Here is a 26809-nt window from a genome sequence, read left to right on the forward strand (position 1 = left end):
TTTCTTTCAAAAACAATTTGCCTAGTAACTTTGGAGCCAATCCATAGGGATTTTTTTTTTTTTTTTACCTTTGGCTATTTTTCTTCATCTTCATTTTAAAAATAAAGAGTTAGATGCTCCCCTTGACCACTGCACTTCAGCATTTGAAGCAACATTGGCACAGCCAAAGACTTGTGGACCATAAGATCTAAGTCATGGGATGGATCAGGAATGTGCATCGGTACTGATTCTGTGGCTCTCAGAGAGCAGAGCCCTAGCAATAGATTAGCCCATAGATTCTGCGCAGGATTCTCCATGTGGTTTCTGTGTAGGAAATTCTGCAATTAATATATAACAGGAAGAAATAGGTAAGCATCCATTTCCATCTGGACCAGGGGTGGGTTCTACTTATCTTGACTACCAGTTCGCATCATGCGCGCACTCTTCTGTGCATGTGTAGATCAGCTATGATGACGTCCAGGTCAGTGGGCGGAGCCTCCCACCAGTTTTACTACCAGTTCTTGAGAACCGGTCCAAACCGGGAGCAACCCACCACTGATCTGGACTCTGATTTGTATCTGAAAAATAGATACATGCACATTGTATATGGATTTAAAGTGCATTGTATTAAATTTTATTGTACGGGTTTTCTGGATAATGACCAACATTTTGAATTTTACTTGGAAACCTATCCATCCAGCTTTGTGCTTAAGAAGGGACTAGAACTTATCTTTTCCTACTTTCTAGTTTGGTGTATTAAATCACGACACCAAATGTGCTCTCATTGCATGCTAAGGATCCAGGTTAAATTTCACGATTACAGGAAAGTCGCCCATCTGAATAGAAATTACTGCAGAGCAGAAAACAACTGAGCAAAAGAATAGAATAGAATAGAATAGAATAGAATAGAATAGAATAGAATAGAATAGAATAGAATAGAATAGAATTTTTTATTGGCCAAGTGTGATTGGACACACAACAAATTTGTCTTGGTGCATATGCTCTCAGTGTACATAAAAGACAAGATACGTTGGATAACGTTCTATGTTACATCCAAGCTGCTGAAGCAGTGGTCAAAAATTTAAAAAAGGGGGAAATCATAACTTGCAGCTTGAAATGAAAGAATGTTTAATTTAGTCTACTTTTTATCTGAAGAGATCTAATTTGTACATATTTTCCATTCTGTACATATAGGAACATGTTAGAAAAGATTGAACGTTTCTATGTTAAACTTTGGAAATGATAAAAAAAATATTTTATATGTGTTGCAAATCTTTTAAAGAAATGGGATGGAATGGATTTATGATGAATCCAATCTTATTTTGGGACCAATAAACTGATTTGTCAATCCATTTTAGCCACAGAATTTTATAACATATTTTCATTACTAAAGTACACAAAAGACCAAAAGAACAATAGGAGGTTAGAAAATTACTTTTAGCTGAAATTTAAACTTCAGTCAAATGTAGCTGAAAAGGTTCTCAGCTCTTTTTTTCTATGGAAAATAGTCTTCACATTATCCTCTTTATATTGAAAAGTCCTTGTACCTCTGACTTAGACATCAGAGAAGATTACCGCTGAGATCAGTTCCTGAGTCTGATTATCATGTATGATTTATGAGCAGGAAGGCCCAGCGCTATTAAATAGGTGAGAATGAATGACTTGACCTAAAGAAAGTTGCTTCTAACTGTGTTGCTTGTTAGGTTCTTAAATGTACAGCTCAGTAATTGTAGAACAAAAAAAGGTCATGAATCTTTCAAATGCCCCCAATGCAGCAGTGGATTTCACATTTTTTAAAAAAATATATATTTTATTAAACAGTTTTTTAAAAAACAAACAAAAACAGATATTTACATTTTCTTTTCAACAGTTTTGCGTCAGTAATCCATATTTATACATTTTCTCTTTCTTATCTTAATATATCTTTTATATATATATAATTCTAATATATCATATATATACCATTATAATATATTATATTATTCTAATTATTTTATTTACATTTGACATAAACATGTACCTAATTTCCTTTCCACAATTTTTATTTCTTCCCATTTCTTCCTATATTTCTCCACCTAATTTAACCATTATTTACTCTTCCCTTGTCCTTCCCCCTCCCTTTTCCTCCAACCATTTATACCATCTCTCCCAGACTAGATAGTATTCTGTTTTGTCTTTTTCCTGTATCTCCTTCGTGAGCTCATCCATTTCCGCACACTCCATAATTTTTCTAATCACATTGTCTTCTAATGGTATATCGTTATTTTTCTAGATTTCACATGGATTTCACATTTTCTTACCACCGGTTTGCCATGCATGCACACCTTCTGTGCATGCACCTGGCCTTCCACGCATATGTTTTGCAGCCTCAAAAATGTGCCTAAATAGGATGGCATAGCGCCAGGGTAGGTAGGCAGGCCCACTGTTTGGCTGACGGCACCCAGAGGAGCCCCTCTCTATGAGAGCGTACCGGCCGGTGGGAGGTTAATTGTGGTAGTAGGCAGTCCCGCGATCTCTGCTATTGGTTTGCCCGAACTGGTACGAACTGGCTGAATACCACCTTTGCCCCAATGTATAGCACATGTTTTGCAATATACTGTATTTAGCATTCTTGCCTAAAGCTAATTGGAATTCTAAAGCTACCAGTATATTCTACTCCACAGTTTGCATGATTTTAAATTTATTTGATCAAATTTATTTTATTTGATCAAATTTGTATACCGCCCTACTCCCGAAGGACTCAGGGCAGTGAACAGGCACAAAATAAAACATATAGATATAAAAGTTAAGAGCATAATTAAAACCAAATTAAATATTTGAGCCCAAGACAATTTAAAACATCCCAAAAATTTAGAACATATTTAAAATTCAATTTAAATTTAAAATTAAAAGATTAAAAAATTAAAGGGGGGAAAGGTCTGGCCAGGCCGGCTTGCTGAAATAGAAAGGTCTTTAGAGCGCGGCGGAAAGTGTGCAGGTCCGGGATCCTACTATCTCTGGGGGGAGTTCATTCCAGATAGTAGGTGCCCCCACAGAAAAGGCCCTCCCCTTGGGGGCCGCTGGTCGACACTGTTTGGCCGACGGCACCCGGAGGAGCCCCTCTCTATGAGAGCGTACCGGCCGGTGGGAGGTTGATTGTGGTAGTAGGCGGTCCCGTAAATAGCCAGGTCCTAAGCCATGGAGCGCTCTAAAGGTGGTAACCAGAACCTTGAAGCGCACCCGGAAGACCACCGGGAGCCAGTGCAGCTCGCGCAGGAGAGGTGTTATGTGGGAGCGCCATGTCGCTCCCATAACCACCCGCGCGACCGCACTCTGCGCCAGTTGGAGCCTCCGGGTGCTCCTCAAGGGGGGCCCCATGTAGAGAGCGTTGCAATGGTCCAGGCAGGAAGTGATGAGGGCATGAGTGACTGTGTGTAAAGAGTCCCGATCCAGAAAGGGACGCAACTGGCGAATCAGGCGAAATAATTAATCTATCGTATGTATAGAACATATTCAGAATTCATTGGAAAATTACCTGCGTTTACCTTTTCATTCACATAAACTACCCTCATTTGCGGAGGAATTAAATGTGCAATAAAAAAAGACAGTGGCTTTCAGCAGCCTTATTTTTTTCACTTTACTCTTTTCAGATTTTTAAAGTTCCCCTTATTAATAAAGAATTGAAAAGGTTATTTAAAATGTAAATGATATTAAATGAGGCCAGTTTCCATTAACAGGGTATAACAGGTTCATAGGTTTGACAAATAGATATTGGCTTCTGTAAATACGAACATCTGAGGGGTGCCAGAGGTAGCAAATGAAGTCACTCACATCATAACATGCAATTAATGTGAATATAATTGTTGGGAAACTGCCATCTAGATTGGAAGTGGGGGTCAAGCATGGGCTTAGCTTAGAGTCATTGTGCTGCAAAAAACACAAACTTGCACACTCCCAAGAATCATGAAGGTTTATCTGGTCGTTCCCAGAAAAAGGCAAATAGTCTGAGGAGATTTCTGTACAATAAAGAACAATAAAGTTGCTAGACATTAACAACGTATATAGACTATGCAAAAGAGACAATCAACCAGCAAAAAGAAAATAAAAAGACTCCAGCACCTCTCCACCAGCAATCAGCACCCTGATCAGCATAGATAAACGCCAAGATTATTTATTTCATTTTATTTATTTATTTTATTCATTTGTCAAGCATATATAAGATAACAGATAAAAGTATAAAACATGATTATGAATACATGAAATGGATACGAATAAAAAGGGACAATAGGACAGGGACGGTAGGCACGTTGGTGCGCTTATGCACGCCCCTTACAGACCTCTTAGGAATGGGGTGAGGTCAACAGTAGACAGTCTAAGGTTAAAATTTTGGGGGTTTGGGGATGAAACCACAGTGTCAGGTAGTGCATTCCAGTCATTGACCACTCTGTTGCTGAGGTCGTATTTTCTGCAATCGAGTTTGGAGCAGTTTACCTTAAGTTTGTATCTATTGTGTGCTTGTGTATTGTTGTGGTTGAAGCTGAAGTAGTCATTGATAGGTAGGACATTGTAGCAGATAATTTGATGTACTACGCTTAGGTCAGACCGAAGGCGGTGTAGTTCTAAGTTGTCTAAGCCCAAAATTTCAAGTCTGGTGGCATAAGGTATTCTACTGCGAGCAGTGGAGTGGAGGACACTTCTCGTGAAATATCTCTGGACTCTCTCAATTGTATTAATGTCCGATTAACATTAGACCACCAATCAAGTAAACAATGCCCCAATCAAGAAACTGCCAAAGAAGCTAACAGTAAACAGCCCAACCGAGAAATTTCTAAGATCATCGACACCAACACTGACAGGGCGAGCAACTAGAAAATAAACTGACAGCAAATTGCATTCCTTACTAGCACTAATGATGTTACTTAGTTTGGGTAATGAAACGTCTACAAGAAAACAAGCAAGCTCAGAGAGCATCAAGGACCCTCATTTCAACCCTGAGCTACAAATATTCTCCTTTAAAGTGGCTTGCTTCAGTTATTTACGAATGACTCTGGTTGTTTGTGCTTGACAAGAACATTCATAATCTTTGAAATGACATCATGACACGCATGATGCCATCATAGCTTCTGCTGGACCCATAACCATATAGGTTAGAGCATACTATAAACAGAGGGGGCAAACAAGTATGTGTTCTGTCCCCCTTCCCCACACAGGCAAACACATAACCAGGCACTCCTGCCAAGATTTTATTAAGCAATCAGACTAGAAACCCTTGCAGATAAGAGTTTTGGCAGTAAACTGTGAAATGCCTGCCAAGTCAGTTTTCACTCACAGTCAGCAAGAGAGAGTTTATCCTCAGTCCGGTTCACTAGCAAAAAGTAATCCATGAAGCAAGAGTTAGCCAAGGTCCAATCCAAATATGCACAAGCCAGATTTCAGGTAATGCGATGTGACTCTCAGGTTTTTAACTTTGACCGTCACAAAGCCTGAAGAGCAATCACACCCACTTTTATTCCTTGTGGGGTGTGGCTCAGTGACTCAGCTCAATCTCTGGCCCTCCCATGCCTCTTTCGTTGCTGTGCATGCTTCTCCCTCTGACGCTGCCTGAGATCCAGCCAGGATTCATCATCCTTGCTCCCTATCTGTTGTTGTTTCAATATGCATTCCTCCTGGCATATCCCAGGCTGTTCCTCTTGGCCTTCAGATGGAACCTGAGGCATTGCCAGAGAGGAGGGTCCTGGAGAGGTAGGCCTTATCAGTTCCTCCCCATCACCTTCTGAGTCCTCTTCTTCTGTTAGGACAGGCTTGGGAGTCGGGGTCACAACAGTATGGTATGTCTTCACATTCCGTCCACTTTTCTCACATGGCAAGGATATGCAATCCTTGGCCTTCTAAAACGTGGAAAAGAGTAGGAGAACGAAGCAGATGGGACCAAGATAAAAATATTTGACGTCATTTACATCTAGATTAAATAAAGCACCATTAAAATCTCTCATTTTGAGTTGGACATCTGACAATCTTATGATCACTGCTGACAGCAATATAATTACATCTCAAATATTTGGTATTTTCCTTTTCCATTGTTTTAAGAATTACTATTTGATGACAATTTAGGAGCAGGAGATTGGAAGCCATGCCAAAGACTTGGCTGATGGAGAGGGGAACACATGTATTAATAGGGCTGCAGACTGTGTATTTTGTATTAGAAGCCACAAATTTTGTGTCTCCATGTGTCTCCAGAAGTTGTTCCCGAAATTTTGATAAATTATGAATCTAGACAGCAACATAAAAGAATCAAGGTAAGATTCCAATGAGGAAGAATTCTTCTTATTGGGCTACTTAGATAATCCTGAACTTATTTTTATAACCCTATCAGGACTGGGAGACAAGAGGAAGCTTTCAAAATTACTGTTGGAACAAGTTGGCCAATGGTTGATCAGATAAAGCAACTGTTGTCAATGGAGGTTGTAAACATCAGCACTCCAGTCAGAGGTGGGCTTCATATACTGTAGCAACCGGTTCGGCTAACACTGGAAATGTGAGCGCATGATTGCGGCTTCACAAAACACAGCAATTCGCTCGTGAACGCCATCTACACATGCATGTGATGTCAAACAACATGGCAATTCGCTCGCGCGCGCCGTTCACACATACATGTGACATCAAAGGTATAGGACTGGATTGCGCCCGGCCACTACTGATTCGCCTGAACTGGTCCGAACCGGCTGAATACCACCTCTGGCTCCAGTGATACATGAACAGGATGCAAATCCCTAACCTATCTGCTTGGCACATGCATCATGGAGGAAGGATAGACAGCCACACATAAGTAGCTGGTTTTTTTTTTTCCAGACTGAATGGATAATTTTCGGACCACAAGTGAGTGAGTTGCCAAATTGCCCCAAAGATGCTGATACATCTTTATGCCTCTAATTGTGCCAGCTTTTGCATACCTTATAGTGCTGAAAGCCTATCAAAATAATAGCCCAACGCATCTTATATAGAGAGTAATTAAGTAATTATGAGAGTAATTAAGGTGAGTGACTGTCATGTTTCCTTGGGAAGTGGGAAACAAAGTGTGGCACGTATATGTCTGCTGCCACATACAACAATCTTTCTTTGTCAGGATCTGAAGGATTGTGGTGTTGAGAACAGGGCCGCCAAATAGGATTTTTAAGTGCTGGAACAAAACTAATATGCCCCGCCCGCCCCTCATGAATGTGTATGCACTCCCCATGCATGCCCCCTGCATGCACATGCCCACCCCCACGCATGTGCGGCAGAGACCCAAAGACCATTTCTACACAAATTAACCATTCATAAACTGAAATGAAATATAAAATATATTCCAATATTGTTTTTCTTTTTAAAAATTTGGTTTCGTAATTTTTTTTTTAAATTCCCCTTCATGGGTCCCCTTTGAGCTCCATGGGCCCCGGAACAATGTACCGGCTGAAGCCCCCTCTCCTCAGGCCTGGCTGAGAATAAGAAGGATTGAGGAAGCCATTAAAGGGGTAGATTGAGCAAGCAATGCAGAAAAGATTACGCACACCCTACATAGATGGAAACACGAGAAATGCCTCCCCTTAATTTTGTTTGGTTATAAAGTGGGGCAGGAGAAACTTGGACAGGTTTTAAGATTCTGTTATTGTACTGTATTTCACAACATTGGAACTCCTGCCCTGCCTGTTCCTTGACCTTGGCCGATCTTGAAGGACATAAATCATGGCATTGTGCAAACCCATGACCTTTAACCCTAACTCTGCTGCCATTTGCCACTTGCCTTACCAACAGTGGAGAATTCTGAGGATCAGAAGAAGCCAATGTCTCGATCCAGAATGCAGCAACTGATGTCTCTCTGATGCCAGTGGTTTTTCAAAATTAATGTCAAGTTCTAAGAGACTGGCAAACTCATGGAACAAGAGTCACTTGGATTTCTGGAAAGATTTTTATTTCTGGTAGCAGAGATGGGATTCACTTACCTTCCCTACCAGTTTGCAAATGTGAGCGCGCGCACTCACGTGCTTACTTCACTCACATGCGCCACTTCTGCACATGTGCATGGCCTTCTGCACATGCATTACTTGCAGGACTACCTCCTATTGGCCTCCCACCACCCAGTGTGCTCACATAGGACTGCCCTCCTCCAGGTCCCATTGGCCAGTCGGTGTCGGCTGGCAGCCCCCAGGATCAGGGTGTTCTCTGTGGTCGCACTGACCCTCTGGAATGGTTTACCCAGTGGGCTCCGGATGGCCCCCGACCTCCGCACCTTCCGCGCCGACCTAAAGACATGGCTCTTTCAGCAAATTCCCTGATCTGCCATGCATTTTAGTTTGGGGGATTTGGGGTTTTTTAATCAGATTTTAATATTTTAATTCTATTTATTATTGGGATGTTTTATTCTGTGAGCCGCCCCGAGTCCCTCGGGAGAAGGGCAGCATATAAATATGACAATAAATAAATAAATAAATAAATAAATAAATAAATAAATAAATAAATAAAGTCTGGGTGGAGCCTCCCGCAGTTGCTGCTACAGGTTTGTGCGAACCGGACAGAACCGGCTGAATCCCACCATTGGCTGATAGCATAAAATAACAACATTTTGAAATCCTGCCAAAACGATTCTCTTACAAAAATTAGTGTAATTAAGGTTGACTTATTTTGAATTTCTGTCTCCTGCTTTTCCTCTCCCCTGGACTCAAAAATCTCTCCTGCAAGGGTCCCATTTCTGTCTATAATTGTACTGCTGTTCCCCCTGTGTTCCTAAAGAGGCTTTCCATCATAAGGTGAGTGGGCTCCTTCTGTTTTTTACCAGGTTTGTAATTCTGGGACAGTTCTGCCCAGTGGTGGGATTCAAGTAATTTAACAACCGGTTCTCTGCCCTAATGATTTCTTTCAACAACCAGTTTGCCAAACAACTCAGAAAGTTAACAACCGGTTCTCCCGAAGTGGTGCGAACTGGCTGAATCCCACCACTGGTTCTGCCCACAAAGTATTGTACGTACATGGGCAAATATTGGAAATAGTAGGAGCCTGGATAGCTCAACAGACAGAGCTCTGTAATTTAAGACCAGCTGTCTGCAATTAAAGTAAGATCGAATCCCGCCAGGCTCAAGGTTGACTCAGCCTTCCATCGTTTCTAAGATAGGTAAAATGAGGACCCAGTTTGTGGGGGCAATAAGCTGACTTTGTATAAATATACAAAAGTATGAAGGCTATTGCTTAACGCATTGTAAGCCGCCTTGAGTCTCCGGAGAAGGGCGGCATATAAATCAAATTTAAAAAAAAAAATTGGAAATAGTAGCAAGAAAAAAAGAAAGCATCATACACAGTTTTATAAACATGATCCCTTAAAATAAAAATGAAATTTGTGTTCAAATTAATCAGCTAATTAACCAAGGAAAGTGTATTTTAATGTATTTTTAACTAGCTCTGGTGAACTGTGAGTATAATTTTGCCTCCCGTTGCAATATTAATTCACATCCAGTGCCAGAGAGATAGGTGGATAGATATTTTATTATAGTCCAAGGGATATAAGAAGAAATTATAACACATTAGAAACACAACAAATAATAAACTGCAAAATATATGAAGGAAATAATGTTTAAACTTACCAGTACTATTAAAATTAGAACAGCAGGATTGGACCTAAATCTACAAATAGGTTAAATTCTGTCTTCTTCACCTACATATTTTTGGTTCCTAGAAAACCTCAAAGCGGGCATGAGATGTGATTTGGAGAAGAGTTTCAACCTTCTCAAGTTATTATCTTTTGTCTTTTGAACTACACCCAGGTCTTCCTGTGAAAGTCCCCAATCCTTCAAGAGAAAAATTTAATAGTCCAGAACAGAAGAGAGGGATGGAAATGCCATTGTTCCAATGTTAATGTTATTAACATTGGTGCCCCTTGAAGAGCTCTCGGAGGCTCCAACTGGTCCAGAATGCGGCCGTACGGGTGGTTATGGGCGCAACTCGTTGTGCCCACGTGACACCCCTCCTGCGCGAGCTGCACTGGCTCCCAGTGGTCTTCCGGGTGCGATTCAAGGTGTTGGTCACCACCTTTAAAGCGCTCCATGGCATAGGACCCGGGTACCTTCAAGACCGACTTCTGCCACCAATAGCCTCCCACCGGCCAGTTTGCTCCCACAGAGAGGGTCTCCTCAGGGTGCCATCGGCCAAGTTATGTCGGCTGGCGACACCCAGGGGGAGGGCCTTCTCTGTGGGAGCCCCAGCCCTGTGGAATGAACTGCCCCTGGAAATGCATAAGATCTCCGACCTCCGAGTATTTTGCTGTGCACTCAAGACCCTGTTGTTCTGCCAGGCCAGGCTATCAACATAATAATTTTAAATTGGGTGTTTTAAATTTCTGGGGTTTTAAATTGAGCTGAATTATTTAATAATTTTAAATTATTCTAATTGATGTTTGTCTTGTGCTTTTAATAGGCTGTACTCTGCCCTGAGTCCTTTGGGAGAAGGGCGGTATAGAAATAAAATTATTATTATTATTATTATTATTATTATTATTATTATTATTATTATTATTATTATTATTATTATTATTATTATTATTATTATTTTAGAGTAGTGGCCAAAATTGTGGAAACCTTTTGGGAAAAGGGTATTTTTGAGATTTGATGGCTAATAACACCACTTTTTGGGGGGAGTTCCAAGATAATCCTATTCCACTGCTGGAATGGCCTGGGAATAGCCCAGACCTTCACCCAATTGAAAATCTATGGAGCCGACTAAAAAAACTTGTTAGTCAGAAGCCACCCAGCAATAAAACCCAATTAACAGAAGCAATCATTCCATCTTGGTTTCACATTAGAACAGCTGCAGAACTCAAAGACTTGGTTCACTCCATGGGAAGACGTTGTAAGGGCATAATTCATGCTAAAGGTTACCCAACTAAGTATTAATTGACATGGTGATAATTTTTGTATATCTTGTTTTTTCTATGGTGATATTTTTTGTATATCTCGTTTTTTTCTACGTGTTTCACTTTTCTTCTTTAGACTGTTAACTGCTATTCTAATAGCAAATCCTTCATAAAAGTTATTGCATTACATTCTTGATTCAATTATCTTTCCATTGATATATAATTTTATAATACTACTCCAAAAAAAAAAAAAAGGTGGTGTTATTCGCTAGTTTTAGAAAATACACTTTTCCCAAAAGGTTTCCACAATTTTGGCCACTACTGTAGAATGGGGCCCTGCTCTGAATGGCCTATCATGGGAAATGCTGTAATGTGCTTAGAATTGTTAAAGGTGATGGCAATCCTTATCACCAGTGAACATCCAGAAGCATGGCGAACTAAGCATGAGATGGGCACAGTTTCCCATTGCGCAGAAAGCCAATTATCAGAGGTGACTTCTTCCAATGTAGGAAACCATCCATGAAGGGATGTTGAACCCACAAGCTCTGCCTTCTGATACTTGGCTTGTTCTAGGTCTTGCTTGCTCAAGAATGTAGGCTCTTGAGGTTGTTGTCTGCTTTAAATAACATCCCTGATAGGACAGTTCTTTGCTTATATTAGAGGATTTAACAGATTAACAAAGTTGGAAGGGACCTTGTAGATCATCTAGTAGAACCCCCTGCTCAAGCAGGAGACCCTACACCATTTCTGACATATGGCAATCCAGTCTCTTTTTGAAAGCTTCCAGTGTGGAGCTCCCACAATTTCTGAAGGCAACTTCTGTTCCATTGGTTGATTGTTCTCACTGTCAGAAAATTTCTCCTTATTTCCAGGTTGAACCTCTCCTTGATCAGTTTCCATCCATTATTCCTTGTCTGGCCTACAGGTGCTTTGGAGAATAGCTTGACCCCCTCCTCTCTGTGGCAGCCCCTCAAATATTGGATTTATTGTAGTGCCCTTAGGAAACCACTCGGAAAAGAGCTAGTTGCTCCCTATCTCTAGTAAACTTAGAAGTGAGAATGAGGTCATGTTCTTTTGGGTTTTTTTCTTTTGTAGTTCCAGACTGTGATGAGCTTGCTTTTGGGCAGTAAACTGAACAACTGATTTTTTTTATTATTTTTTTTTTTATCTTCAAGCTACCATCTTCTTTCTGAACATGTCAAACATTGGCATTTTTACTATTTTAAAATTTTGAACAGTTCCACTGCAATTTCAGAGCAATTCATTCTGATCGCCTTTTGGCAAGGCAGATGGTATAATCCTTGACAGCTGCAAAGAAGAGGGTGATCATTAAAAAGGAGCTTCCAGGCAATTCCTGGAAATTAAAGCATAACTAGAAGGGAGAATTGAACATGGACCTTAAAAATGACTGACTAGTATATTCATATGTCATGCCTTGGGGAACAATCGCAATGTGTCTTCATATAAGTTATTCCTTCGATGGTATTCAAATTCAAGGTAGTCTGCTTGGCAATAGAACAAAGTAGTTGTGGATCCAGCTTCCACTGCACCCTTCCTGTCTCTGTCTCGCCATCTGGAGTACTTTCCTTCTATAAATGAGGAGTATATTTCATTCTTCTAAAAGGCGTTTAGAAGAATGTGTCTTCAGCACTCCACATTTCAGGGCTAGAATTCAGGAGATGGAAAATAATTAGCCCAGAACAAAAACTAAGAGCACATTATACCAAAAGGACAACCGGTACGCTCTCATAGAGAGGGGCTCCTCCAGGTGCCGTCAGCCAAATAATGTCGACTGGCGGCCCCCAGGGGGAGGGCCTTCTCTGTGGTGGCACCCACTATCTGGAATGAGCTCCCCCCAGAGATACGGAGGATCCCGGATCTGCGCACTTTCCGCCGTGCTCTTAAGACCCTCCTATTCCAGCAAGTCAGCCTGGCCTAATTTTCTCCCCTGTTTTAAAATTCTTTTAAATTGAAATTTTAATCTGTTTTAAATTATTGGGATTTTTAATTGTTTTGGGCTAAATTATTTAATCTGGTTTTAATTATGTTTCTAACTTTTGTATCTATGTATTTTATTTTGTGCCTGTTCACCGCCCTGAGTTCTTCGGGAGTAGGGCAGTATATAAATTTAATAATTTGGTGGATTGCTTGGTCATGTGCCCATCAAGTTGTTTTTGACTTATAGAGACCACATACTGTAGGTAGATTTTTTTTTCAAGTCTTCCAATGGTGCATTCATCACCATTGTAATTAAATCCATCCCCTTTGCTGCTAATCATCATCTTCAGAGGTGGTATTCAGCCGGTTCGGGTGAATTGGTAGCGGCGACTGCGGGTGGGCCCGCCTGGACGTAATGCCGTCCTATTTAGCCATGTTTTCGATGCATGCATGGAAGGCGTGCGCATGAGCAAAGTGCAGTGGGGAAGGCCAGGCGCATGCAATGAAGGTGCACATGCAGTGAGCATGCGGAAGTCTGGGCGCATGTGCGCATGGCAAAGCGGTGGCAACAATATGTGAAATCCACCTCTGATCATCTTCCTCTCTTTCCTTCCACTTTCCTCAGCATTAGTTGCTTTCCCAGAGTGCTGGATCTTTGCATAATGTGTCTGAACTAGGATAATTGGGCTTGGACATGCTCAGAATATAGAAAGAATACCTGGTCCAGCATCACTAAGTGAGATTGTATGAGTGAGAAGTTTCCCATCCTAGTTCAATACCATAGTCAACAACATTACAGCAGCTCTATGTGTACACTGACTGCAAAATTAGGGAAAGTCTCTGTTTTCCAAAACTAAAACGGGCAGCAGAGGTCATTATCTAAAGACTCAATTGATATTCACCAAAGTATACAATATATGGAAGATTGCTGCTGTAATGGTAAAAGGAAGACATGGAATGGAGCATTCATTTACAAATAACTAAAATAAACTACTTGTGTTTGGTATCTGTAAAACTAAAAGAAAGTGGGAAGTTGAAATATTTCAACTGAACATTTTGGTTGAGTTATGAACAAATAAGCTAAAGTATCAGAAAGTATGAACTGGTAGCATCTATGTTGTTTTTAGAATGTATAGTGCAGTGGTGAAATCCAATTTTTTTTACTACCGGTTCTGTGGGCATGGCTTGGTGGGCGTGGCATGGAAGGATACTGCAAAATCTTCATTCCCACCCCACTCCAGAGGAAGGATACTGCAAAATCCCCATTCCCTTTCCATTCCTGGGGAAAGGATATTGCAAAATCTCCATTCCCACCCCACTCTGGGGCCAGCCAGAGGTGGTATTTGTAGGTTCTCTGCTCAAAATTTCCGCTACCGGTTCTCCAGAACCTGTCAGAACCTGCTGGATTTCACCCCTGGTATAGTGGTATACAACCACATACCATTTACATGATCTGAAAGTAAAAATGTATAGATTGGTAATAGTTGCATGTTAGGTTCCAGTGAATGGAAAAAAACAGAAGTAGCCCTTGTACAACATTTACAATGTTGTAAATTGTACAACATTTTGGATGAATGCATTTCAGAGAAATAAGTTATGCTGTTCAGTGACATGAAACGATGGGTGAGACCAGCGGTGGGATGCTGCCGATTTAACAACCAGTTTGGTGATCGCGGGCTTTGCACACGCATATTTCAGATAATGGAGCCCTTTGGGGAAGAAAAGCCTGAATGACCACTAGATGGCAGTGAAGAGAAATGCCTTACCACACCTTACTTAGCAGTCTAACTGCTACGCTGTACAATTGCACCAGGAAGTTGCCTTTGATTAATTCAATACACGAGTTAAATAGCCAGATTAGGAAGAAATAAAAGCAAATTTGGGGCTTAGACAACTTAGAACTTTGCCGTCTTTGGTCCGACCTAAGCGTAGTACATAAAATTATCTGCTACAATGTCCTACCTGTCAATGACTACTTCAGCTTCAACTACAACAATACATGTGCACACAATAGATACAAAGTTATGGTAAACCGTTCCAAACTTGTTTGCAGAAAATATGACTTCAGTAACAGAGTGGTTAATGCTTGGAATGCATTACCTGACTCTGTGGTTTCTTCCCCAAACCCCCCAAAACTTTAACCTTAGACTGTCTACTGTAGACCTCACCCAATTCCTAAGAGGTCTTTAAGGTGTGTGCATAAGCACACCAGCGTGTCTACCGTCCCTGTCAGGGGTGGGTTCTACTCACCTTTACTACTGGTTCACAATGGGAGCTCCCATGGGGCCATGCAGGGGTAACTTTGTAGGTTGCCTTTTGAGTCCCAGATTTAGTTGAGCCTTGCTGGGTGATGCAATCTCTCCAGGTGCCATGTGATGAGATCTGTTGCTAGATGGGTAGAGGGCTAATCTTATCTTTGTTGGATCTTGGGTGAGGGCATTTGCTTATGAATAGACCTAGCTATCTCTTTCTCTCTTAAGTGCTGACATCCACTGTGGGCTATTGAGCAGGGTGGGAATCTGCTTCATGCCTAAAAAAACATGTTTCCCCATTTCTCATCCAGGGAAATATAATAATCTGCATTTTTAATATTTCCTAGAATATTTCATTTTTCTAGGAGAGGGGTGGGTCCTAACTTCCTATACAGCAATAATTTGTTAAAGTCCCTTCCAATCTGTAAAAGGAGGATGTCCTCTGATAGAGGCAGATGTTTTGCAGATCAAATTATCTTGATTTTTGCAGGCAAAGATGACTCAGTTGCCAGAGGCGGAGAAAGAAAAGATAGCCGAACAAGTAGCTGATTTTAAGAAAGTCAAGAGTGAGCTTGATAAGGAGATTGAAATATGGGATGACACCAGCAATGACATCATCGTTCTCGCTAAAAGGATGTGTGTGATTATGATGGAGATGACAGACTTCACAAGGTAATTTAAAAGAAGGTAAAAGCAGGAATTTAAAAGAAATATATATATTTCTGAGCACTGGAAATCATTGTCACATTCAAAATGGAAAAGAGAAAAGGTTTTATAACGATAGGTGACAAGTGCGTGTCAAAACTAATAGAACTGCAAATTGAAATGTTCACTGTAAAATATTGAAGTGTCACAATGATTGTTTAAAGCAGGGTTGTCCAACCTTGACAACTTTAAGACTTGTGAACTTTAAATTCCCAGAATTTCCCAGGGAGTCATTGAAGACCACAAGTCTTAAAGTTGCCAAAGTTGGATACCCTTGCTTTAAAAGTATATGCTGGTTTGGAGAAAGACAGTGAGATGTTTGTCCTTGTTGATTCCCTTCTATTTTGCTTATGATTATTTACTCTGGGTGACCCTCTTATGATGGATACACAACAAAATGATCTAAGACAAAGAAGACCCTTGGTTAAGAAATAATTTATATGACAACTGAAAAACATGGAACTTACTCACTTAGTGCTTTTCATTGTGATCTTTGACCATGTCTGTCTTAGAAATCCAAATCAATTTTGCACTAATTGAAATGCCATGGATTTTCTCAATGAACCATGAAGAAAGCAAGTGGAAGGCATGGAGGTCTCTAGGACGAAATAACACTTCAGTTCAAAAGGGGGAGGAAATGCACATTCAAGCAATGTTAATAGGTTGTGTAGATATGGTTTTTGTTTAGAGCTTCTCACAATTCTGATGTTCTAAATAAAACACTAGACTATCAAAAGATAACATATTGAAACTAACACATGGCTAGTAATAGCTTCTGCAAATAATGGTTTGTATCCATCTGTATAAAATATTCTGTCAGGGTTCCGACAGATGCCCTAATTAAATCATGAGTCTTAAGCCAAGCTTAAAAAAAAATCCAGTTATTTATTAAGAGCTTCATGTTGGCACGTTCCAAGTGAAGCCAACTCTGACCCCACGTAATTTATGTCCCAATCATGACCCTGTTTCCCCCCTCCTCCCAGGGTGTGTCATCAATCACATTCGCCAACGGAGCAATTTCATGGGTTGTAGAGATAACTCACCTCCAGCCACTGTGGGTAACCCTGGGAGACAGCCTTGAGAAAGATATGTCTGGAATGTGCTTCTGTTGTTGGCTGTTGTGCTGCTTCATCGGTTTCCCATCCCCCTTGCCTATGGCAACTTGAGAGCAGGCCAGGGATGCTTTGCGAGTTGACATATTCTTTGATACAATACCAATTTTGATGCAGTATAGAGAATGGCAAGTTTTTATAAATCTCCATCAATCCCTAATTTTATTTAGAAGATTGGAGAAATACAGAAAGGGATTCAAGAGACTAATATGATGATGATAGTGAAATTACTAAAATTGTTTCCCTTTCCCTGTTGCTGATAATTGATTCAAAAAGATGTGATGTCCTTATTTTGTAGGCATTCAGTGCTCTTCAGCCACCTATCAAATAAAAATAATCATTTAAAGGTGACAAGGAAACATTCTCTCTCTCTAGAAATTGAACCTATTCTGTCACACAATGATGTATCATAGTACTTTTCTGGAAGCTTCCATTTCAGCACATTTGTATTTACAAGGATTTATAGATTTACTACCTACCATAACTATGCTAGAAGATTTCCCCACCCCCAGAATTTCTGGTCCTCTTTTTAAAAGAGGAACTCAAAACAGCTCCTGTCACCTTGGCTTTTTTGACCCTACCCTGGGGACACCCCTAACTATTTGTCAGCTTTCTGAAAATAATTCTGGTAAAAGAAAAATCTAACCACATAGTCCTAAATATGGGTGCACGCAGAGCTTCTTTTTTTCCCTAAGAAAAACAAAATGGCTTAGAACACCCTTTTTCTGCCTCTTCTGAACGTCTCATGGACGGATACTTAAGACCAGTGATGGGATTGAGCTGGTTCAGGCTGGTTCAGGCAAACCGGTTGTTAAATTGTTGGCTGGCCCCACCCCACCTCTTCCAGGAGTCCCCACACGCCCTGTTTTGGCTCTCAGATAAGTGCAGGGAGGCCTACTAGGCCCAAAATGTGGCATGGGGGGTGCGGTGCGCCCCCTCCATAGCCCGTTTTTGCTCCCAGGGGGATGCAGGAGGCCAAGTGCTGCCTGTCACACCCCTTGGCCACGCCCACCATGGCCATGCTCACCCAGCCAGTCATTAGGGTAGAGAACCCTAATGCGGCAAAAAGCCCATTTTTGCTCCCTGGAGTCTGCAGGGAGGCCTACTAGACCCAAAATGGGGGGCGGGGGGTGTACGCCCCCTCCATAGCCCGTTTTTGCTCCCAGGAGGATGCAGGAGGCCAAGTGCTGCCTGTCACACCCTTTGGCCACGCCCACCATGGCCACACTCACCCAGCCAATCATTAGGGTAGAGAACCAGTTGTTAAATTATTTGAATCCCACCACTGCTCTCTAGCCAAACACTTTCACACTAAATTTTTGGTCTATTGCAAAAAAAAAACCCAAAACATCACAGCTAATGTTTATTGCTTAGCGCATTGTAAGCCGCCCTGAGTCTCCGGAGAAGGGCGGCATATAAATCAAATTAAAAAAAAAAAAACAATAACCTGTTACAGGCTGTGTAATACATAGCCTGAATCAATACGTTTGTATATACAGTAAACATTTTTTTCCCATCTGTTAATATTCAAAGTCACTAAAGGGTATCCAGAAAGGATTCTTGTATTAAAAAGTTTTCACAAAATATAGTTAGTTTTCACAAGCAGAATCTTGGAACCTCTCTCCTACTGCCTGTATCGCTTTTAATGGTGCTGACAGAAAAGGAAGTAGGGAAATGGACGTGGGTTTATGCTGCAGTCACGACATTTCTTGTCAGGAAGAATTCCCCTTACAACAGGAGTGTCCAACCTGGCTGGGGAATTTTGGGAGTTTGAATCCGCCAGGCTTAAAGTTGCCAAGGTTGGACATCCCTGCCTTACACAATCCAAGCTGCAGGGCAATTTCCCACCTTGATCTACAAATTTCCCAAACTCTCCAGAACAGATTTTTGGAATATGAAGGGAACTACTGCACTACTATTAATCTTTTCATCGTTCCCATCACCCATCTCCTTCCACTTATGACTGTATGGCTGTAATTTTGTTGCTTGTATCCTTACAATTTATATTGATATTGTTTCCTGATGGCTTATTTGCTCCCTATGACTATCATTAAGTGTTGTACTTTAAGATTCTTGATGAATGTATCTTTTATGTACACTGAGAGCGTATGCACCAAAGACACCTTGTGTGTCCAATCACACTTGGCCAATAAAAAATTCAATTCTATTCTATTCTATTCTATTCTATTCTATTCTATTCTATTCTATTCTATTCTATTCTATTCTATTCTACTCTACTCTACTCTACTCTACTCTACTCTACTCTACTCTACTCTACTCTACTCTACTCTACTCTACTCTACTCTAACCGAAGGAGGAAGGAGATTTGTAAAAGGCTCTTTTTCCTCATTTGCAAAAGGCTACTGCTGAACTAATACCAGTAGTCACCTATGTGAATTTTTCAGGTAAACGTTTTCCCTGCTTGGTCTTCTCTAATCAGTTATATATAAATACTAGGATACACAAACACTTTTTATCACTCAATTACATAAAGGGCAATATGTTCAATCCAGAGTGATTTGAAGCAGACTTTGATCCATAATAAACTGTATTTAAGTGGCCACGAACTTCAATGGCCTTGGACTTTACTGGACAATTAACTCTGATTTGGTGCATTGATTTCAGCGCAAGCTAATTGTAGTTTAGGCTGGATCTGTTCAGAATCTGCTCAGATCTTTTTAGTTTTGATTGTCGCAAATGGGATATTCAAAAGTCAAGACGGTAGCCATAACTGTGCTATGTTATATGTATGTTGTAAAATAGGGGCTTTGGTGCAGAGGGGGGCTTCACATAATTTAACAACCAGTTCGCCCCAGCACCGAAAATGTGAGCATGCGGGCACGCTCGCTTTGCTCGCTTGTATGCCTTCCACACATGTACACTGCCTTCTATGCATGTGATTTGCTTGTACATGCACTTGCACACCTGCGTGCAGCTTAAAAAATACAGCTAAATAGGACGGCATAGCGCCGTGGAGGGGGCGGGCCCACCTGCAGGTCACAACTACTGGTTCGCCTGAACCGGTACGAACCGGCTGAATCCCACCCCTGCTCTGGTGTGGCCACCATCTTGACTGTGCTATCACATCAAAGATAATTCTGGTAATAAAGGAGGGTACATGAAAAAGGCACAAGAAGATTACATCTTTTTATGTCATAAATACCTGGGTTGCGTAACAAAAGCAAAAAAAAAAAGATTTAGATGAAGCAGGTGAAGAGGCATCAGGAGCACTCCTGGAGGATGATGAAGAATTAATCTGACTGAATCCAAGTTTGATCTGCTCTTAGGGCCTATCTCATGGCAGTAAGGTGAGGAAATCTTAATATTTCTCCACCATCATTGCATCCAAGGATAGCGTTCCAGGAGCCTTGTTTCATGTGACCTCCTGGGGAGCACAGCAGCTTGCGTGGTTAGGATGCTGGGATGGAGGTTAGCAAGCCCACATTTGAGACTCAAGTGCTGCTGTGGGGCAGGGTTGAGCTCCTGTCCTTCACTCCAGCTCCTGCCAGGGATATGAAAGGAGCCCCCAACTGGGCATCCTCCAGGAAACAATGATGTCATTGGCTAATCCTTTCAACCAGTGATGGGATTCAAATAATTTAACAACCAGTTCTCTGCCCTAATGACTGGCTAGGTGGGCGTGGCCATGGTGGGCGTGGCATGGCGAGAGGATGTGACAGGCAACACTCAACCTCCTGCATCCCCCTGGGAGCAAAAATGGACTGCGGGGGGGGAGCGCCATCCCGTGCCCCGTTTTGGGCCTAATAGGCCTCCCTCCTGGAAGCAAAAACAGGCCGCAGGGGGGCTGCACCATACAGCCCACACTTTGGGCCTAGTAGGCCTCCCTGCACTTACCTGGGAACCAAAACAGGGTGTGTGGGGACTCCTGGAAGGGGCAGGGAGGTGTTGTGGCCCGCCCTCTGAGCCTGTCCCATCGGAGGAAGAAAGCTCCGAGCATGAGGAAGAGGAGTCAGCCAGGCCTCCCTCTCCAGGCCCCTCCCCTCTGGCATTGTCTCAGGTGCCGGCTGAGGGAGAGGAGATTAGCAGGGAGACAGGTGGCTCGGATCAGAGTGACGAAGAAACATCATTCCTGGACGCACGCCTCCGAAGGCGTGATAAACGATTGCAGCAGCTTAGGAGGCGTGCTAGGGATTAGAACTGAGTCACTGGACCACACCCCAGAGACTATATAATAGAGGGTAGTGGTCAGTGATCCTTGTGACGAACAAAACTAACCTTGGATAGTCACTAAAGCCTCGTTCGGAACTGCGGAGAGAAATAATTATTGTTGTCGGACATTTGGAAGCTGAGTATTTTATCTGTCTGTTTTTCTGTGAAAATAAAGGCACTTGGCAGACGGTGTGTCTATCGCTGCCAAGTCGGAGATAAAGAAACTGGGTGCGTTCCAAAGTGTTTCCTTAACCCTCGGCTGGCTGTGTTTGTGTGTGTGTGTGGACGGGGACAGATCAGGAGGGGAGGGGAAGGGGCAGTCAGAATTTTAACAACCGGTTTGCTCAAACCGGCCTAAACCGGCTGAATTCCACCACTGCTTTCAACCCAGAAGAGCCTTGGTGCTTCTGGCACTAATGCAATGTGATCTCCTCTTGATTCGAGAGTTCCAAAATTCCAGATTTTTTTTTTTAAGGTAAAAGGTTGAAGTTGCCCACTAATAGCACCCTCTCTTTCTTCTGGGTTAATAAAAGGATTTTTTTTTTTGTAATCTAGTATACTGGAGAAAAGAAAATATTTCATAGAAATGCTATCCATATCATACAAGGTTAAGAAAAAAAAAGATAAATGTAATGCATATTTTATGTATTTTAGATGTTTTAAAATCTAAAAGCTATATAAGGAGAACTGAAAATTTGTCATTTTCATCTTGTGAATATTTAGCCCCTTTGGGAACAAATAAAAATATAGTTGATAAGTCTAAAATTTCAAATAGCAATAGTGTTTTTTTTTATCTCATGAAATAAGGTATGTTTTAATAACATCTTGTTGCAGAGCAAATGACTTCACATTTTGAAACATTCTGGTTTTGCATTAATGTTTCATCTCCACCATCAACTGCTGAAATTGTTGCAATTTAACTAAACTATTTATCAACTTAATAGTGGAAATCATAATGCGTTTCAAAGATTGCCTTTCTCAAGGAGAAGCAGCCGATGTGCCATACAGTCTTTCTAGATAGAGGCCGTGTGGTGCCCAGAAGTGGCTGCCATTTTGAAAGCAGCCACAATTCTCCGTTTGGAGGAATTGTGGCCACTCCTAAACTGGTGCCCACTTGGAATAGCACAAAGCTGACTAGGAAGGCCATGCGAGGCTTCTCATTCGGGAAAGATAAGTGGAGCAAGGCATGATGGGGGAGGAGGCCCAAGAGGGTGGGACCCAATGGGGAGGAAGCCGTCCCAGTGCTGCCTCCGAGGGTGAGGGAGACCCTGGGAGGCCGAGGGCAGGCCATGAGTGACTGGGGAAATGCCGCACTACAGAGCTTGGCCTCAACAACCCACCTTCATTCTGCAACGAGGAGAGCCAGGATCGTGGTCATTAAGTGAGGCAATCTCATAGATGCCACACCTAAAGACCACAACAATTTATAACTATAATTCCAGGCTCAAACGTGGTCATAAATCGAGGACTACCTGTACTTCCATTTAGCAAAGGTAATCATTTGTAAAGTGTGTCCATTGCAATCTAAATGAGAGATGATGAAGACACGAGTCACGATGGCCATTTCTTTTCCTCAGAAGAGCAGCAGGTGTTGGAAGGGACAAATGTTCTAGAATATTGTAGCTGCCATTCCCCCTCCCCCCCTTTGATAGCTTCTTCAGCAAAGCTCGGGAGAAACAAAAATCTCATCTTGTTCCTACTCCATTTTTTAATTTAGGATCACATTTTAATCTGCGTAATTGATATAAGCCATTTGTATGAAGCAAAGTAAACAAACCCTGCAAGGAATTATGCGCTTTGCCTTTAAGTCGAACAAGGTTGGAAAGTAAATGTGCTTAAATTTAGGTAGGTAAATATATTGGTGCGGCCACAACAGGTAAACAGCACCGGGGTGACAGGCTGTTCTGCAGATAATACAGGCACATAAGATGATCTTGCTAATATGAGGGATAACCAGTGGTGGGCTGCTGCCGGTTCGGACTGGGCGCAATCCCACCCCATATTGCTGTGTGGTTTGATGCCGCATGCATATGTGGACGGTGTGCGCCAGAGATGGGTTTCAGCAGGTTCTGACCAGTTCTGGAGAACCGGTAGTGGAAATTTTGAGTAGTTCAGAGAACCGGCAGTAAAAATTCTGACTGGCCCAGCCCCTCATCTATTCTCTGCCTCCCAAGTCCCAGCTGATGAGGAGAAAATGGGGATTTTGCAGTAACCTTCCCCTGGAGTGGGGAGGGAATGGAGATTTTACAGTATCCTTCCCCTGCCATGCCCACTATGGCCACGCCCACCCAGCCAGTCATTAGGGCAGAGAACCAGTTGTTAAATTATTTGAATCTCACCACTGACTACCGGCATTTGGTAGAGCCGTGGTGGTGGAGTGGTTAGAATGCAGTATAGCAGGTTAACTCACTGCTCACTGCCAGGTGTTCAATCCTGACCGGCTCAAGGTTGACTCAGCCTTCCCTCCTTCCAAGGTTGGTAAAATGAGGACCCAAATTGTTGGGTGCCATATGCTGACTCTGTAAACTGCTTAGAGAGGGCTGTAAAGCACCGTGAAGCAGTATATAAGTCTAAGTGATATTGCTAACATTATTTATATTATTTATTCTTTTAACTACCTACCACTCTCAAGTTTCTTGAATTTGCTGAGTATTGTATGTGAGAAATTTATAAAAAGCATTTAAAGTATTCCAGGAGACAATTCCCATTGTTTCCTGGAACATTTTAAAGCATTTTGAGCAGCCTAGTCTCTATGCTTCCTGACACTTGCAAAGAATGCCAAAAGATTAGTGAATCAAGACTTACCTTGAAGCTATATTAATTAATGAAGCCATATTAATTCCTTCCACAGACTTTTCAAAACGTTTAATTCTCTGGCTCTTATATATAATTTATATTGTCATTTCTGCAATATTTCCTAGATTGCTTTTTACAAATTTGACATCACAGTGGCTACTCTGTACCTTATAAGTAATATAATAGCTGGCCCTAGAGATCTGTGATATGTTCTTGATGAAGGGTGCACATTTTCCCATTTGTGATGGAATCATCTAGAGTTTGGTTCTAGCTGACGAATTGAGTAGCATCTGGACCCTCAGAGAAAAACCAGCTGGATTCATTACTAACAGCAAAAGTGCCGCAGCACGCTCTCAGTGATATGCGTAAGTAAAATAAACATATTAAGGAAGATTAAGTAAAATACATACAGTTCAAAGAACTCAGTAAGACAGAAGATTGGATATAATGATAGTAATAAATTACACAGACAATTGTTACAAAATGAGGAATGGATTCAGGATTTAAGTAAATATTGAAACTTGTCACTTTAAGTGTATAACCCTCAGGCAGTTATCTCTATCACACTGCAACATAACAGAACTTTAAAAGGAATATAACCCACAGCACTGAGGATAACAATTGTTAGAATTTGGATTGCTGCTAATTAAGCATACAGGGACAATGCCTTCCTTCTTTCTCAAAAAGCATTGACACACTACATCCCAGGGGTGAAATGCTACCAGTTTGGCCCGGCTCGTCTGGTGGCAGGTAGTTTGGAGAACCGGTAGTGATGGCAACATGAGGCTCCACCCACCCACCTGGTCGTTGTTACTTCCTGGTTTTTACCAGGAAGTAACCTGTTTTGTACCCTCTGTGCATGTGCAGGGGGTCTTCGTGCGCATTAGGGGTGAAATGCTCCCGGTTTGGACCGGATCGCCCGATCTGGGAGCGATGGAGGCGGGTGGTTCAGAGAACCGGTAGCAAAAATCCCTGCCCCCCCTCCCATGCCCAGCTGAGCCGTGCGATCATCAGAGGCTTTTTTTCTTTTAAATGGCTCTGACGATCCAAGCTGAGTTGCCTGATCTGCAGAGGCTTTTTAAAAAACCCTCTGCCGATCAGGCAACTCAGCTTGGATCGTCAGAGCCATTTAAAAGAAAAAAAGTTTTTTTCTTTTAAATGCCTCTGACAATCCAAGCTCTGACGATCCAAGCTGAGTTGCCTGATTGGCAGAGGTTTTTTTTAAAAAAACCCTGACGATCAGGCAACTCAGCTGGGATCGCCAGAGCCTTTTGAAAGCATTTTTTTACAACCTCTTCGCCGAAGAGGTTGTAGAAAAAATGGTTTTAAAAGTTTAAAAAAAAAATGGCCACGCCCGCCCAGTCACATTACCCCCACCACCACCAAGCCACACCCACAGAACCGGTAGTAACAAATTTTAGATTTCACCACTGGTGCGCATGTGACGGCGTGTGCACTTCCGAACCGGTAGGGAAAGTAAATAGATTTCACCCCTGCTACAGCCTTATGATTTACAACAGAGTTGGAAAGCACCTTGGAGGTCTTCTAGTCCGCCCCTTGTTCAAGGCAGGAGACCTTATGCCAAATATTGGTGTAAATAATGGTTTCACAAAAGATTCCCAGTGGAACTAAGCCAACCTGGTTTGCCTCTGTGACACTTTCACTAGTGGATGTTAAGAGGCCACGGCCTGAATTTCAGAGGGTCTACAACTCGGAAGTAGGCTCAGGTTCTCCAACTGCAAAGCAAAAACTGGCTTTGCGTCAACAAACTTGAGGCAGGGACCCAGTTGTAAGGAACAAGTCTTTGTAAGGCAGCCAGATCTGTTGTACTATTTCTCATAGGTCAATGATGAATAGTAAACAGTTATGTGGAGCTCCGATGTGTCTCCAGGGACAGTTATGGCTTTTCCTTCTGTGTGATATACAGACAATGTCTCTATGAGTTCATGTTTTCTTGAATTGCTGATGGGGAGGAGATCATCTCAAACTTTCTCCTCAGATAGAGCAATCTGTCTTATACAGAGCAGGAGTAGACAATACCATATTTTTCAGACTATAAGACGCACCTGACTATAAGACGCACCTAAATTTAGAACAGGAAAATAACAAAAAAAAAAAGTTTTTGGCCTCAGCATGCCGCATTTTCAGCCCTTTTTTCAGCCCATTTTTGGGGCTTTTTTCTCCCCATTTTGAGGCTTTTTTGGCCTGTTTTCAAGGCTTTTTTTTTGCCCATTTTTGAGGCTTTTTTTGGCCCTTTTTTTTAAAAAAAAACAGGCCAAAAAGCCTTGAAAATGGGCTGAAAAAAGCCTGAAAAAGGTAAAAAAAAAAAGTCCAAAAATAGACCGTGCAGAGGCCAAAAAAATGGCTGGCAGGTGAGTGGGGTTTCTGTAATATTCGGTCTATAAGACACACAGACATTTTCACCCCCTTTTGGGAGACAAAAATGTGTGTCTTATAGTCTGAAAAATACGGTAATTACCTTGGGATTCTAATCAATATTTACTTGATCAGACACTTAAAAAATAACAAAAAAGAGATGGAAAATATGCAAACTGTTGTATAAATAAACATGTTTTTCTTTTTCTTTTTTTTATGAAAGTTCTGATGAGGTTGTCTTCTGTTGTCTCTAATTTTAAAGCTATATCGATAGCTTTCCCTTCAAGCTAATAATAACACTGCATCAATTCAGCCTTAAACTCCAAGAGCGGTGCAGGTATTGCCTACTTAAAAGGAAAATACGACTGATCCCGGACCTCCGTACTTTCCGTCGAGCTTTGAAGACCTTCCTATTTCAGCAAGCCGGGCTGGCTTAAAATTTTAATGGGTTATTTTATGGGCAAAGGGTTTTAAATTTTGGGAAGCCAATTTGATTTAATTCTGTTTTAATTTATTTTAATTTTTATATTGTATGTATTTTAATCTTGGCTGTTCACCGCCCTGCGTCCTTTGGGAGAAGGGCGGTATACAAATTTAATAAATCTAAATCTAAATCTAAAAGGGGA

The 26809-nt window shown here is 41.6% G+C and overlaps 1 protein-coding gene across 3 annotated transcripts in view; it reads left to right on the plus strand.

Annotated features, from left to right (window-relative positions):
• Positions 1-26809, plus strand: part of CTNNA3 (catenin alpha 3) — a 957874-nt gene that overhangs the window by 837125 nt on the left and 93940 nt on the right. For all 3 annotated transcript variants that reach the window (XM_034438682.3, XM_087871803.1, XM_087871802.1), the window contains one exon: positions 15515-15696. In XM_034438682.3, the coding sequence (XP_034294573.2) occupies positions 15515-15696 (182 nt within the window). The remainder of the gene's footprint in view (positions 1-15514; positions 15697-26809) is intronic.

Source organism: Pantherophis guttatus, chromosome 6 (assembly GCF_059756535.1).
Source record: "Pantherophis guttatus breed Tessera chromosome 6, ASM5975653v1, whole genome shotgun sequence".
Lineage (NCBI taxonomy): Eukaryota > Metazoa > Chordata > Lepidosauria > Squamata > Colubridae > Pantherophis > Pantherophis guttatus.